General features: G+C 39.0%; 1 protein-coding gene across 1 annotated transcript in view; it reads left to right on the top strand.

Annotated features, from left to right (window-relative positions):
• Nucleotides 1-14,479, top strand: part of ERICH3 (glutamate rich 3) — a gene marked incomplete at both ends in the record, with an annotated part of 110,200 nt that extends 95,721 nt beyond the window's left edge. The window contains 3 exon segments of the mRNA XM_080691444.1: nucleotides 8,237-8,362; nucleotides 12,030-13,690; nucleotides 13,850-14,479. Coding sequence (XP_080547570.1) covers nucleotides 8,237-8,362; nucleotides 12,030-13,690; nucleotides 13,850-14,479 — 2,417 coding nt within the window.
• Nucleotides 14,480-17,138: the final 2,659 nt, after the last annotated feature.

Genomic DNA, 17,138 nt, shown 5'->3' with positions numbered 1-17,138 from the left:
TGACCTTGATCTTGTAATTAATCCTGTTTTTTTGTGGGCTATGTTTCAATGTCAAAGATAACACGTGAACATCTTTGCTATGTAGGTAGATGATGTAAGTCCTGAATTGTGTCATGGTGAGTTGTTGGGAAGATAATTGATTGACTATGCAAAGAGTAATCGAAGCACAGAAATACTTTTCAAGGTGACTGAGAACTTGGAACAAACTTGAGCATACCTTTATTACGCTTTTCTTAATATTCTTAAAATTCAGATAAAATATCATTGGCACAATTTTCTTATGATATTGAGTTACTAAGGATTCTTAGCATGTTTTAAGGTAAGATATGTTTGTTTCTAAACAGAGGAGAGGTAATAAATTTTGATGTCACTGAGCATACAGATTAAACAATACAAAAGATGTATGTGTTCCAAACTAGGACACTTGTATTGACATTTGGGCACCTAGAAATGAGAACTGATCATGAGAATTAAAGTCAGAGCACCATAGAAGAGACTGACATATTTGTTTTATGGCTTGCACTTTTGAAAATTAAATGTACTAATGGTTTTAAATTCCCCTCACCTTTTTCTTTATTTTTCTATTTGTATTGTTGCCTTATAACTATACATCACAAGGAGGTTCAAAGTGATACACACATATATATGCACACAGCACTTGGTGTATTTCCTTCTGTATCCCATTCCACTCCCCCAGCCCTGTACATGTTAGTGAAATTGGTAGTGATCTGATATTGGACGTAACATCATTTGAACTATTTTCTTCCTCAGTCTTTTTCCCCACCCAGCCTCCCTTTCTCAGCCCCTTTCCACTGTTCTTCTGGTCTTTCTCCTCATTTATCTGAAGTCCCTTTTGTTCCATATTTTTTCTATAGCTTTCACATGAAAGAAAACATACAACCCTTGACTTTCTGAGACTGGCTCATCTCAGTTAGCAATCATATTCCCTAGTTGCTTTCATTTTTCTACAAATTACATAATTTTGCTCTTCTTGATATGTGAGTAAAATTCCACTGATGTCTCTGTAAAATTCCACACTTTCTTTACCCATTTAACTGTTGACTGACACCTAGTATAGTAACAAAACCAGCCTGACATTGACACAAAAACAGACACATAGACCAATGGAATAAAAGTGAAGATACAGAGACAAATCTTTACACTTAGAGCTAGTTGATTTTTGACAAGGGACACAAAAATACTACACTGGAGAAAAGATAGCATTTTCAATAAGTTGTGCTGGGAAAGTTGGATATCTGTATATAGAAGAATGAAGGTGGACCCCTAGCTCTTAGCCGGCACATGAGTCAACACAAGATGAATCAAAGACCTAGATATTAGACCAGGCTCTTTTACATTACTATAAGAAAACACAGGACCAACTCTTCAATGTGTAGACACTGAGAAAGGCTTCCTCACTAAGACCCCACAGCATAAGAAATGAAACTGAAAACCAATAAATGGGATGGCACTGAATTAAAAAGCTTTTGTGCAGCCAAGGAAACGAGTCTAAAGACAGTCTACAGAATGGGAGACAATCTTTTCTAGCTAATTCTCTGTTAGAAGACTAGTACTTAGAATATGTAAAAATTCAAAAAACAACACTAAACAACAACATAATAAAAATGGGCAATTAGTTTGAATAAGAACTTCTCAAAAGAAGAAATACAAATAGCCAATAAATACATGAAAAAAGTTCAACATCACTAGCAATCAAGGAAATGCAAATCAAAACTATACTGATAATCCATCTAACTTAGAATTACCCTTAACAAGAATGCAAACAATAACAAATGCTAGCAGGGTTATAGGAAAATAGTAACTTTCCTCATCTTTTTACTGCTTAAACACCTCCACAGACACTGTTGGCTAGAGAATATTAGGTACTCTATAAAAAGAAAATAAATGAAAAAATAAAAAATTTCTAAAATTCCCATAATACAAAATAAATTGCAATTCTTAGATTATTTTGTAGAATTTCCTTCTTATTCCTCTGCTTGTATTTCTTTTCATCCGAGTTGGGCAATAATGACATTTGAAGCCTTAAAATAGATTAAAGGGAATTACAGGAAAAAAATGCTGTGACTTTGTTCTGTCTCCTTTTCACATTCTTTTAATGGAGACATTTTCTTAGAGGACATATAAGGCTATAGAAGACGAAACAGAAACAAAATTAGAACAGAGGAATTACAAAATTAAATTCAGAATAATAATGCTATCTTGGAAGTATGCCTGGTTTGCAAAATTTTAACGTTCATCAACATCATCATCTTAAAGATTTTATGTTTTCTTCAAATGTTTATAGTAAAGAATCTCTGGAAGTTTCCAACTTACCCATTTAAATCACTTAAATAGAGCTTCAACAATTATCAGAAGTATTGTATTTAAATATAGTAAATATTTATGCCAAATAATTCCGTTGGCATTTTGGTAGTAGATATTAAGAAGTCAACTTTTGTGTTCCCTTTATAGCAGTCCAGATTTTAAGATGTAATAATTAGATTTGTTTCTCTGAAACATTTAAGTCACTGTAAGGTATTTTAAAGTTTCTATACTAACAGAGTGGCAAATGATCTGAAGGAGGTAAGTCAACTTTTAAGAAAAATGTTAATCAGAAAAATTCTGTGAAATATTAGAATATGATCTGATATGAGTCAAGATATCTGAGGTTTTTCTTCCTTTCTATGTTAATGGAGGAGAAAGTTTAAAACGTTCAGTTTCAAATTTTTTATTTTTTAAAGTGTAAAATGTTTGCTCTTAAATTTAGGAAGGCACCATCCAGATGTCATGGAATTCAAGATACTTGACATATAGCAAAAGACATCAGGAGTGATCTTGAGCTTATTTCCCCTGAGAAAGAGGAGTGCCCTTGTGGAAATCAGAAGAGATTACTTTGAATTCTAAGGATTAGGAATTAGAGTTTAGGATCAGGGAGGAGCTATTGGAAAAGTGAAAGATGGCCAATCATGTGACAGCTCGGAATCCTTTAACTTTGCCAACACTCTTGAGAAGAGCTCAGAAAGGAGGCAACATCACACAGAAAGTAGCTGCAGTTGTGGACATCCTTTCCCTGAGCCAGGTAGGAACCATTCCTTACAAAGACCAAGGTGCCAAGAAGGAGAGTCTGACCAGGCCTGCCAGTTTCTGTAACATGGGAAGCTTAACATGAAACTACATTTCTCCCAAGAAGGCATAGAGCCCCACTTTCCTTTCCTTTTACCTCTAGCCCTTGAGTCACTGCAGTGGGGCTGGTAACTACTTTAGCATAATGCTTCTGAGAAAGATGTATGTCCAACTGGAATTTAAGAGCATTCAAGAAGCTAACTGCACAAGAATAACGACTCTCATTTTTACATAAACATCAGTCCTTTTCCTAATAAATAATGACAGAGGATTAATATTGCTTAAATGGTTGGTTTATCAAATATCATTTTCTATGTGCCTTCTCTTTTGCAGTAGCACAGAGCAGAAGTTGTTGAATTCACATTCTGTGATACAATGTAGTAATCTAAGAAATTATTCAGAAATAAAACTTAGCAAAAAGATTGTAAATCTGTAAGTAGTACTTTAAATGAGTTTTAGGAAGAGTCGTGTCCCTAGATTACTAATTGTGCAATTATTAGAAGCAACAAATAATTTTTATAAGGTGATCAATTTCAAAACTATAGTCTCAAGCAACTACATTCAAAATGTAACAGCAACAACAAAAAAGTGCTTAGTCATAGGCAGCAAATGAGAAACATCTACAAGCATATTTCCAGGGATGGGATGTACTAGAGGGAAAAACATGCTGAAGTGCATAAAAATTGGAATAAATTAGAAATTATTGAAAATATTTTAATATAAGATTAAGTATAAAGATTCTGATAAGTTGCCACATTAAATTCTAAATTTAACAATAACAGAATATTTCCAAATACTTAAGATAATATTTCAGAATTTGAAAAAATTTTAATTTAGAAGAAATAGACCTGAGTAATATGAAATTATAACAGTGGAGTAAAAACAATACAAACATGATAGCAAAGAAAAACTGAAACTCTGGAGAAAAATGTGCAATATGTATATGACAAAGGATTGATATTTGTAAAACATAAAGAATTCTTGTAAATCAATAAGAAAAACACAACCACCATGCCAGAAGAATGCAGAATATATAGCAGGAAACTCACAAAGAAATTAGTCTTTTTTTGCCACTCTATTTTTTTTTTTTTTTTTTTGTGGTACTGGGGTTCTTGGAAACCCTTCTACCTCCAGGCTACACTCCCAGACCTATTTTTATATTCTTATTTGGAAACAGGGTCTCTTAAGCCAGGGAGAGGCTGGCTTCGAACCTACGTGATCCTCCACCCCCCAAGCGTGGGGATTACAAGCGTGAGCCACTATGCCCGGCTTGGCACTACTTTTTAATTACAAAATCATCAAATGCAGAAAGAATTTGTGGAAATCATAGCATTATTGGCAATAAAATAGGAACATAGGTCTTTCAATTGTTATAGGTAAAATTGTTAATTGGTAACTCCTTTTTAAATTTTCTTTTAATTTTTTATTGGTGCATTGTAGTCATAGGTCTTAATGGGATAAAAGAATTGTGGAGACATACATGCACACATCACCCAATTAGCCCTTACCTGATCCCCACCCCATTCCCTCTCCATCCTTCCTACCCATGCTTGTCTTAGTGATTGATATGTTTGTTTAAACACATCATGTGCTTTAGAGAGTTTGATAACTCCTTTTGGAAGAAGATTTTTTTACACGAACATTTAAAAATAGGTATTAAACGCTTTTAAAAAGTTTGTGTTTTGACCTAGCAATTCTAATTCCAGGGATTTATCTTACGAGAATGATCAGGCATGTATACAAAAATTATGGAAAGTGGTATTTTAAGTAGCTTTATATTCACAAAAGAATGAAAATGTCTCTATCCAACAATAGGTACCTGGTTATATTTTAGTAGGACTTTGTAAGAATCTTCTATGTTTTATTAACATTTTAAATTGTGTGATATGGAAAAATAGGATATATTGTTAATCAAATAGAGGGTGACATGCAATGCTATCTATAGTAAGAGTAGAGTAAAAATATACTTGGAGAAGCACTAAAATGTTGACTAGTAGTTTTTTCTGAGTGGCCAAACTATAGTTAATTCTTATTTTCTTCCTTGTACTTTTTTTTTTAGTCTTTTTAAGCTTTAGATAATAAATACAGGAAAATTTAATTTTAAAGTATATTTGCTTTCATGATAAAAGCATAACATTGTAATATAAAATGTTAGTATTTTGAACAGTATCTTGAAGTATTTTATATCATTTGAGTATAAAAAGGTACTTTTCTAAGCGATTCTCTGTATGAGATTATCCTGTTTTGTTACTGAGGCTGTGAGAACTGACAGTTACCTCCACCTTTATGGAGTGGTAAAGGACAGGAGTCTTAGGAGATGAAGGGCTCAACAGATAGAGGAAACAAAGGTGACCAGTCACATTGCTGGCACAGGAGTCTCAGCATGAGCAGTCGTCTTTTATATGGCTAGAAAAGAGTGGAGGTTAGACGCTGGCCAAGTTCTTGCTTTTAAGTTTCAGTTTCAGAAGAACATCTGAGAAAAATGTCCAGGTGAGGCCTTTTCTGGTCTCACACTTAGGAAGTGCTTGATCCTTAGGCCCGAGTCTCATTCTTGCTGAACCTGAAATAGGCAACACCTAACTACACAAGCTCTCATCTACTTCCAAAGCCAACACCTCCAGGGCCAATCAGCTATGTGGGTGAGTAGCAACTATAGCCCCAGACAGAGACCAGGCTTCGCTATCAATTTTGAGTGAGTTGTAATTTTTAGATTATGCTACTACTGTTTGGCTTCTTAGAATAGTCTTTTGGTTCAATAGCTGCTAACTGTAATTATTGTTTATTATTATTATGGTAAGTCTTTTTTTTTTTTTTTTTTTTTGCGGATTTGGGGATGGAACCCAGGGGCATTTTACCTCTGAGCTACACCCCCTGCCCTATTTTTTAATTTTGAAACCGGGTCTCACTGACTTGCAGAGGGCCTAAGTAGCTGAGGCTGGTCTCAGTCTCCTGCATGCTGGGATTACAAGCGTGAGCCACCACGCCTGGCTGTCATATTTCTTTTTAGCCTATAGGCTACTTGGAAAAAAATATAGATGTCTTATTGACAAAGTTTCCTTAATTGCTACTAAGTCTGACTTTCAGATCCTACCATTCTGGTAATTGGTATTGCTCAGTCAGCCTAATAAGTTTATATGCAAAAACTAAAGCTGTGATATTTAAATTCATTAGATATGAAGCATTTACATTATACTGTGCAAGGTGATATTTAATTTATAGGTACTATGTTCATAAACCTAAAATAAAAATTGACGGAGAACAAGTACAAGTACCATAATTGTCAAAAGCTGGTATCTTCTCTAAAGTATAATATAGTGAGAACATTTTTCATTGGGGCCTGGCATGGTGGTGCACACCTGCAGTTACAATATTTGAGAGGCTAAGTCAGGAGGATCAAAAGTTCTAGGTCAGCCTCTGCAATTTAGTGAGATTTCCAGCAACTTAGTGAGGCCCTGTTTCAAAACAAACAAAATAAATAAATAAAAAAGGGGTGGGTATAGCTTGGAGGTAGAATGTTCCTGGGTTTAATTTCCAGTACCACCCCCCATACACACACACACACAATTTTTTGTTGTTGTTCTATTGGATGAAAGGAGAAAGGTATTAAAAACTCTTTTAAAAAGAATATATTAGAATTATATGATGCTCCTCATCTCATTTGCACATTTTTTTCTAAGGATTAATGCAGTTACCATCTCCCTACTAAAATCTACTAGAGGCACACATCTCACTATTTGTTTCCAAACACAGAGAGATCAGTAAGTAATTATCCCTTAGCAATTCTCATTAAACAAATCAAAATAAGACTTTCTAGTCTTGTTTTCCTCAAAGTGCTGTCCTTGGATTAGCTGTATCCAAATATCATGGAGAACAAAGGAAAGAAAGGAGGAGGAAGAAAGGCAGGAGGGAAGATTAGGAGACAACTTGTTTCTACCTAGAATCACAGATCTATGTGTAGCTTTAGTGAGCTTTTGTTAACAGAAGGTGACATAACAGTAGACACTAGGGATTTAGAGACTTGTGTCATCAGATGAGAAGCCAAGGAAGTAGGGAATTTTTGGAAACTAAAAGCAAACCCATTAGCTTCCAGTTTTACTTAGATCATACCATTCTGAATAATAATGTTTATAATAAAAATCCTCATCATCATAGCTACTATTGAGTACACAGGCACTTGTAATAGTAAAGGTGTAAACACCTTACTTGGTTTAATCCTCCCAATAATCATTGAGTTGATTTTCTCTCTTTTTTGGTACTAGGGATTGAACCTAGGGGCTTTCTACCTTCTTACTGCACCCCATCTCTTCTTATGTTGAAATCGGTTCTTACTAAGTTGCTGAGGCTGGCCTCCTCCTGTCTTAGCCTCCTAAATACTGGGATTGCAGATGTACCCTGCCACACACAGCTTTGATTATCTCTTTTTAACAGGAGGGTAAACTCAGCCTTCGACTTAACTTGTTCAAACGAGTTTAGGCCAAAGAACTTATCCAAGGTTATTCAGTTAATGTGAAATATGGAACTTGAACCTAGGTATCTGTGATCCTGAAGTCCATGCTAACAATCATCTACAGATAACAGGAATTTGTGCAGCATCTTTTACTGTCAAATTTATAGAAATCATGTAATAGCTTTTTTTTTTTTTTCTTGCTTCTGTCCATATGGAGTGAGTATTGAGGTCAAATCACTAAAATCCACTAATGGATGAAATGCACATAGTATAGTTTGCTCTGGTAGTTTTAGCAATTTAAAAGAGCAGTAATGATTGGTGTCATAAAAGCCATAACACACGTTTCTGGGAAGTAAAAGGCAACTCAACTGCTTTCTCAATCATTCCATCGCATGTGCATTTGGCAAACTGTCACCGCTTCAGGGTTGTCGTCCCTTTTAATGCAAGCATTTCTTTGCATGTGTCTCTTTACTTCATGATCTTCTTTGGTGCATTTCTTTATGAAATCGTAGCATTGTTTAATCTTTGTAGATTTTAAAAACAAGGTCAATTTTAATGTGAGCGCATTTAAATTGACCCCACTTGCTTAAATGATGTGAAACAGCTCAGCAATGTTCCCATGACCTGCTTTTCTACCTTTTGATATTTTATATGATTTCCAATCAGTTGGACAGATAATAAGTGAAGCCTTGTCTCCTGGCTGCCACAGCCACTATGACATCGAGCCTGGTGCTGGCGATACAGAGGAGGGGAGAAGACCCAGGAGGAGGCTGGAGAGCGGCACAGGTGGAGGTAAGGGCACCTCATTACCTGGAAAAGACCTTTAGAAACCCCAGCAAGAGGTAGCCCATTCCTGTCTTTCATCTTCCTATTTTTATTTCTTTCTTCTGCCACCTTTTTTTTTGCTTTTCATCTAATGAATATGACATGGCAGAAAGTGGTTGAGAGGCCCACAGGTGAGCTTCTAAAACTGAGATCAGCTCTGAGTACCAATTTTCAGATCAGTCTAATTTCTTAGGTGATCACCCAGATCGGTGATGAAGGAGGTGAATTTTCCTGACCCTGTTGTAGGCATTGAGAGCCAGGGCACATCACATTTTCATGATGATTCATCTAAACTTAGTATTTTTAATTTTGAAAAGAATGTATTGCCATGCACATATGACCTGGCTCTTGATGGTGAGTACTCCATCTGCAAGATCACCAATTAGAGATTGATTTAAAAAACCATTACTCATACATATGTACTTTCTCTGTCCTTGAAGTCAGGCTTTCTCCAATTTAGTAAAATTTTAAACAATGTTCTCATTTGAATATATGCATATGTGGAGGTATTAATTTTATTATCATTACGTTTTTTCTCCACCTCCCCACCTCCATTTTTTTTTTTTTTTTTTTTTTTTTTGGCCTGTGGTACTGGGGATTAAATAATTCAGCAGCATTCTACCTCCCAACTACAGTCCCAGCCCTTTTTACTATTTTTTCACTTTTGTTGCTGACAGCCTAGCTACATTGCTGAGGCTGCTCTCGAACCTGTGACCCTCCTATCAGCTGCCTATGGACTAGGATTATAGGTGAGAGCTCCCTTACCCAGCTGGTCCACCTCCAATTTTTAATGCTAGTCAGTAAGCACTATGAGGCATTTTAGATTTTACTTTACTTTCAAGCAAACAACATAACTAGCCAAAACTTCATGGATGCTGGGAGAAGACACAAATCTGGGAAATTCAAAGAGAACCAGGTGAAACTTGAATAAGCGTTGAGCTTGAGTTACAGGAGAAGCCACTACGCTTTTACAGGGGGTGGTCTGCTAGGAGAATTCTAGTGTACCTCCCCAAACACTGATTTTGCAATGCAGCCTTAGTAATTACAGATGAAGCAAGAAAATCAATTAACTGTAAACTGTGAGGAGAGCATGGAGAGATGATTTATTAGGGTTTTCTGTATGCCAAGCAATGTACTAAGTACCTAATAGAAACTATCATATTTACTACCATGAGAATTCTGTGAGCCAAGCATGGCTATTCCCACTTTCTGGATAAGAAAGTGAAGGATTAGATGAGTGTTATTCCCAAGTTCATACAGGTCAGAAGTGGCAGGCCAGGATTTTCAGCCAGCTCTTCTGCTCCTAAGTACATACTCATCTCACTGAATCCAGTGGCCCAGTTTTCTTGCTGTCTTATGTTAAATATTTTTTTCCAAAGGGCTCATGACGTTTCAAAAAACACATGTCATGTTTTCATACTGTTATTTCTTAGAAAGGCTTCAATTACTTTCTCCCTGGCTTCAGGAATGGCATATACAACTTCCCTGGAGTGTGCATGCTCATATAATAGCTCAGCTGGAGGCCGTTAGCACTTCCTCTCCTAGAATTTAGACAGAGAATATTATTACATGGTGACTAGGCAATGTTATTCCCTTGTTTTCCTGAATGTTCTTTAATTAATCCATAAATTTAGAAGCCAGCTTAGAAAAATGGAGAACTTTAAATGTTTTTCATAACTGACTTTTTAATCATACTTTTCATGCAGGAATTTGAATAACAACAAATAGACTATTAAAAAGAGTTGACACACATCGTTGTTTCTCATTGTTTCGGTGTAATTTTGTTTTAAATCCAGTAGTAATCGGCCACAGAATAAAATGGACTATATTCTTTCAAGTGAATTGGCTACATGCTCTCTGAGCTAACAGTTTTCCCTTTGGAAGCTTTTAGGTACAAGTTTAGAAATAATTGCTGTGATTCACAGAGCGCCACCCATAAAAGTAAACCTCAGCCCCATGGATAAACCTGGAATTTCTAGTTTACTTCTTTTGACATCAGGATTTACCATCCATATATATCTTTAAGGAAAATGTCATGTTGGCTGTGATTGCCTTACCTCAAAATGGTGCATTGTATTAGCTGGCAAGAGACTGCTAGCACAAAACAAAAAGCAGCCATGTTTTAGGGTAGGTTAGGCAGACAGTGGGGTACTGTCAGTTCCAAGGGGGTAATAGGAATAGGGAGAAGTCAGAACAGGGCTTTAGGTTCTATTGGGTTGTTGGTGGTGGTATTGCAGGAAAGATAACTAGCCCCAAAGACAAGCAAGTGAAAAGACTAGAAAGGCACATCTGCTTTCTTCATAAATGTATACAATTCAGAGGTTGACACCCAGGAATAATAACTTTCCTTATAGCATCTATTCCACTGTCTGTGTTTACTTTATCTTTTTTGTTGGTGAGTTTTTTCTTTTTTCTTTTTTGTACTTGAGATGGAAACCAGGAGTATTCTACCTCTGAGTTGCATCTTCAGCTCTATTTTTTATTTTAAAACAGGGTCTCGCTAAGTTGTTGAGGCTGGCCTTAAACCTGAGCCCCATGGATAAAGCCTGGTCTCAGCCTCCCATGTAATACCATTACAGGTGTGCTACCATTCCCAGCTACCCAGTATCTCTTACAAATAAAAAGAGTAGATGAATAGAAATGTACTGAAATAACCATTTTTGAAGCCCCTCCCTCCCTAAGCATCATTTGTCATCTTGGAAATTTAAAAAAGCTTTGGGTATTTAGCATGACATACATTTACCTATTTGACAGGGATCATTCAAAAAACATGTATATCTTTGTTGAATAAGAAATCCATTTGAAAGCCTTTTAAAAAATGTAGCAAACCTGTGTTTATTGAAAAGTGATAGCAAGTATGTCCAGATTTGCTGGGGAATCATGGATTAAAAATTATGAAATACTTCAAGAAGATTATTTATGTAGAAAATTGTCCCCAATTTGCTCTGTAATCTTCTTTTTCCAGAAGCAAATCAATTTCTGAACATAGATGGTAGGTATCCTGATATCTACCTGTAATACAAATTGGTGTCTTTAGTAAAAAGTCTCACCTTGAGCTACAAAGTTTTTTGATGATTAAACCTAGATACTGTTCCTTCAAAATATGGGAGTAATATATAAATAGTATCTCTGTGTGATGAATGTGTTGCCAAATGTCCACACGAGTGGCGAAAACACAGTCAGAATGATGTCATAGAATGATGCTATGGGAGATGATTTTTAAGAAAATGACTTTTTTATTATTGCATAATTTTTCCACAAGTTTTTATATTTCAAGTAAAAGTAGGAGTTTGAGTGTATGTGTATGGGTGAGTATATGAGAGAGAGAATTTGATTCTAAAGCATAGGGACATGAGGGTTATTTTGTTGGCTTCAGCCTTTCTGATACTCAACTTTTCTTTAATATCAATATTACCATTAAAAGCATGTCTTTTCATAATGAAAGGCCATCATTTAATCATGTGCATATCAGTGGCAGCACAAAGCCAAATGAAAAAATATTTATCCATAAAATCAATAGCCCCTCAATAACATACATAAATCTCTTATAAATATGATAAAGGTATACATATATTATCTTCTCCTTTGTCCACTTTGATTGAAGTAACCTTGTTTTCTAACCTTATTTCTATAGCACCAAGCAGGAATTCAGTCCTGGAAGAAAGGACAGTGCTCTACTCAAAGAAAGAATCTGAGAACGCAGCACAAGAAACACATACAAGAGAGAAGGAAGGAGCCACAGACGCAGGCGGAGCTCCATCACGGGAGGATACTGAGCTAACAGAGGGAAAGGCGGCTGCTGCATGGAGGGGGAAAGCAGGGGTTAATGAGGTTCCCCTGGGGGAGGGGAAGCCAGCAGTGGAGCAGCCCACATCAGAACAGTTGACAGAGGAAAGTGAGGTTCCTGGGGCCACAGCAAATGGGTCTGAGGCAGAGGCTGAAGGGGACATCAGGCCAAGCACAGAAGAGGTAAGCCCCACAGGAATGGCTGCAGGGAGAGACTCTGGGAGTCTGAAGGAAGAGGAGGCTCCTGAAGAGCAAGCCCTGAAACAAATCATGCTGGAGACAAAGATCACAGCGCTGGGAGCAGAACCGAGTTTGGAGAAGGCAACCCTTAAGAACAACCAAGCACTGAGCACCAAGCACCTTCAGGAGGCGGCAGCCGCTAGAGAGGCTCTGACTCCAAAGAAGGTGGCAGCAGAGGGAGGTGAGGCTGTGAGTGAGGCGGGGTCCCAAGGGCCAGGTGTGGGTGAAAGTGAGCAGGGAGCTCCCACAGCGCTGGAGGACATGGGGCCCGTGCAGGGTGAAGCTCCAGAGAAAAAACCCAGTCCTGAAGAGGCAATACCCGGGGGAGAGGGGCCAGCCACAGAGACGGACATTGTAGAAGCAGAACCCCCCTGCAGCTCCTCGACCTCAGAGGCAGGGCCAGCCACAGAGATGAAGGACGTTCTGGAGGGAGAAACCCTCACGAGCTCCTCCAAGTTCCAGGTAGAAGCCAGGCAGTTGGCAGAACTTCGGGAGGAAGGTCCTGCAAGAGAGGAGATTGGGTTGGAGGTCGAAATCAACAGGGAAGGTGATACCAAAGAAACATTGCCTGAGGAATCCCATGCAGCAAGAGAGGGGAGGGAAGCTGAGAGGCCTGAGACACCTCTGAAAGAAACTGCCTCCGAGGGGGAAGAGGTGACACAGGCAAGAGCACGGGAGGATGGAGATGCTTTAAAAGAAGAGCAAAGGCTTGCTGGGGAAGAGCGGGAAACAGTGAAGGAAGTGAGGGCTGAGGAACAGACAAGAGCCCCAGAAACTGAAAGAGAACTGGATCTGAAGGATGCAGAACCTGGGGAGGCAACTGAGTACACTGAAGATACAGAGCTTCTAGAAGATTCGATGGAAACAAGAGCAGCAACGTTATTTGAAGCAACACTTGGATTTGAAAAGTCACCTGGAAAAGGAAAAGCTCAGAGGAAAGAAGAAGGTGGGGGGAGACTAAGTGAAGGTGGCAGAGCAGAACTGCTGAGCCAGGAGCCAGCCATGGGGCCCTGCTGTGCTGCTGAGGGTGCATCAGGAGCTTCTGCAGGTGGGCCAGCTGGCCAGGCACAGGCACCCAAGGGTGCCTGCACCACCACATCTGAGGCCCAGAAGCCTGCAGACAAGGATCAAGACTGCCTGGCAGCACAGGAGAGGCGGGATGAAGGAGGGGCTTTGCCGGGACCAGGAGGAGTCGGGGCCGTGATAATGACCCAGAAGGATGTTTCAGAGGGAGGTCTCAGGACCGCGGAAGAGTTCAATGAAGAAGCAGTGAATGAGGACCCGGAGGAGGAAGAGGAGGAAGAGGAGGAGGAGGAGGAAGAGGAGGAGGAGGAGGAGGAGGAGGAGAAGGTGGAGGAGGAGGAGGAGGAGGAGGAGAAAAAAGAATGCATTCTGGAGACAGGAGTGACAGAGCACAAGGACACCCAGGGAGCTGGTGCCCTGGGAGGAGTAGCAGTTGTGGCTGAGGAAGATGCACATGGAGGTGGAGGAGGAGGAGGATCTGCAGAAACAGTCCTCGAGAGGAAGGAGGTGTTGGCAGATTCCACTACAGCTCAGGGGAAAAAAATGTCAAATAAAGCCTGCTCGGGTTCAGATGTTGCTGGGGAGGAAGCTTGGCCTGAAGAAAAAACAGCAGCTGCAGAGAGGGTGGGGACAGAGAAGAGAGCGCTGAGCAGGGAGGAGGTGCCCCCAGAGGAGGTGAGCATGACAGTAACACCAGAGGCCGGGGCTGGAGCTCTATCAGAACCTTCTGATGTGGAACTGCAGGCCCCAAGGCTAGAGGGGGAGCACGCAGAGGCCACTCAGTGTGCAGGGTCAGTGGGAGAGGAGGCAGGAACAGGGGGCAGTGATGGCGGGCAGGAGTCCGGAGCCACTGAAGAATTCCAAGGAGGATCCTCACAAGGGAGAGAGTCAGGGCTGAGCAGCGGGAGTCTAGAGGTGGTGGTGGCAACATTTCCCATGAGGACAGATTTCCGTGCAACCCAAGAGCAGCAAGACCATCGGCTACAGAGCAACCGTGGCACCCTTCATGTTCCTCTGAACTATGAGGAGGACTAAGAGAACCCATGGCAGGTGGTGAGTTGAAGTCTGATCTATTTGCAGGATTGAATAGAAATCCCCTGTGGATCTCCTCTCCTGGGGCCTGGCTTGTCCCTTTCTTGGTATTTGCAGTACTCACATACACATGGCCTTCAGTTCTGTAATACTTAGCTCCAGCCAGCAAGAGAGAAGCTGGGAAAGTCCAAGCAGGTGCAGGAACCCACTTAGCATCCCTGTGTGACACTAAGTCCTTCTGGGTCTTTGATAACTCATCTCCCTAAAGTAGTGAGATCCATATCTCCTTGACAGGACCCCAGAATCAAAATACAGAGGAGAAAGTGCCACCAACTCCAGACCATGGAAGCTAAATATCAAAGTCTGTTCTAGAATTTATGCCATTTTAGTATTTTAAAGGATGAGAAAAAGGTTGACTATGTGCTGTTAAATGGGCTGTATGCCTTTATTTTTGCCATCTTATAAACTTTAATATACATAAATAAGAGTTTTAAATGTATAAAATATATAAAATACATAAGTATTGAAGAGTAGAGGTAGGCCAAAAATTTTTTTTTTATATTCTGTTAGTTCCTTGATGCCTTCACATTCTTAGTGCCCAGTTTCTAACATTTTGAGGCATTATAGAATTACTACCATCCTTTTCATTATTTTTCAGGATATTTTAAAGCTGCCTTCTGGAAGACATAAAGACGGGACAACGATTCACCCAGGCATCTCACCAGAAATTTAGAGTGTTTTTTTTTTTTCTTCTTTAACTACCCATCAGTGCTGGCCAATAGCTCAGTAACCCCCTTGAGAATAGCTCCAGCAGAACTGCAAGACCCTCCTTAGAGATAGTGGTTTCAAACCGAGAACCCTAATCAGCAAATGTTTTATATTCAAATCAAATTGATGGTTTTAAAATGTTTGGCTTTTACCACAGATCACTGAGAAGCCATATCCTGATGGCTGGGGTTTGTTTAAATCCCTTTTTATCTTAAAATCAAACACTGTTCCTAGCTTCATACACAATGGTTTTATTTTAAATCTTTGGCTTGGTACTTTAAAAATATCATCCGTGAAAATGAGCTCTAAAGATCCTTCTATGTATACTCAAGACTAAAGTTTGCTGTAAGCCTCAAAGTCTTTCCAGAAAAGAATTCCATGACATGTATATTCATTTACACTTGAAATATTTACTCATCCTATTTATGCCAGAAGAGTAAAGTGGAAACCCTATTTTAAAAATGCTCTTTATTTTCATACATGTTTCTGTAGTTGTGCCTTCTCAGGTATGCTAGGAAGATGGTAGCATGTAGCGCTCTGTCTCTGTGGGCCTTATTTATAGGGCCACTCAAGTTTAAATCAAAGTAGTAAATAATTTAGATAAGTGAAATGAATATAATAATTAGAGCAGGTAGACAAAGCCCATCGGCACATATGCTGACATTCTAGACTTTTTAGTTGATGTCACTTGGTGGGGAAAAAAATTTGGATTAAATTAGCATGCTGCTCACCTTCCCAAGTTCTGTTATTTCAAACCTGTGAGCTAACCTTGCAGTCCATAATAGGTCAGCAGTTGCAATTGCTTTCTGAATTACCACCTGGTATTATTTCCTAGTTGAGTATTGGCATGCTCCCTGGAGGTTTTGATTTCCTCCAAGATATTTACATACCAGTGTCTCAAAGGGCATGCATCTAGCCACATTTTCTCCAGGAAAGCAGGTGAAGGAGAATGTCCAAAGCAGGGATTTTCTAGCCTGACCATACTTTAGTCTTCCATGGCGCACACAACCTTTGGCCCCACCCCATGATTTGGATTTAATTACTTTTAAATGGATGTGTATATCAGTATATTTTTTTAAAAAGACTTTTCACTTGAGAACCTACTGTCCTATAACCCATGTTGACTTCCCTAACTCTGTACTGCTAGGAATGTTTTTGTTATAGATCTTCTATTTTCTCCCTGTCTCTTTTTCTCTTTTCTTCCTTCCCTTCCTTCTTAACTGGAAGTTGAACCCAGGGGCATTCTCCCTCCAAGCTACACCCTCAGGACTTTTTATTTATTTTTAAATTTTAAATAGGATATCCCTAGGTTTCTGAGGGTCTCATGTTGCTGAGGCTGGTGATCCTGTCTATAATCCTCTTGTGTCAGCCTCCCAGATTCCGGGATTACATGCATGTACCACCATGCCTGGCTATTCATTTTAATGAATGGAGTAGTCATTCAATAATCAAAATTAGATTAGACTAAATCCCCTAGTGCCAAAAATACATGTATTGGCGGCTCAGTCATTACAAACCAGACACTGGATTTATCCTTTGATCATAAGCATCAGCATCATATGGAACTTGTTTCTGGCTTACCATATTAATTAAATTAGAAACTGTGGATAGGACCTAACAATTGGTGTTTGTATAAGTTCTCCAGATAACTCTGACATGCACCAAAGTCTGAAAACAGCTTTCCTAGGCTCTTGGTCATACTGATAATTAGCCTCAATTAGAAAGCGGACGTCAGGAGCACTGTAAACTTGCCTCTCTGTTCCTGTCGCTTTTTCTGTGTCGCATTTTTCCTCTCTGTCTCTTCTTTCTTTCTCTATGAAATGATATTCACTATAAAGTGGTGAATTCAACCTTAAGCTCATTTTTATTATGACTGCACTGAAATATACACAAA

The sequence above is a fragment of the Muscardinus avellanarius genome (assembly GCF_963383645.1).
Source record: "Muscardinus avellanarius genome assembly, chromosome: 3".
NCBI classification, from domain to species: Eukaryota; Metazoa; Chordata; class Mammalia; order Rodentia; family Gliridae; genus Muscardinus; species Muscardinus avellanarius.
This window is presented reverse-complemented; position numbering and strand designations above follow the sequence as displayed.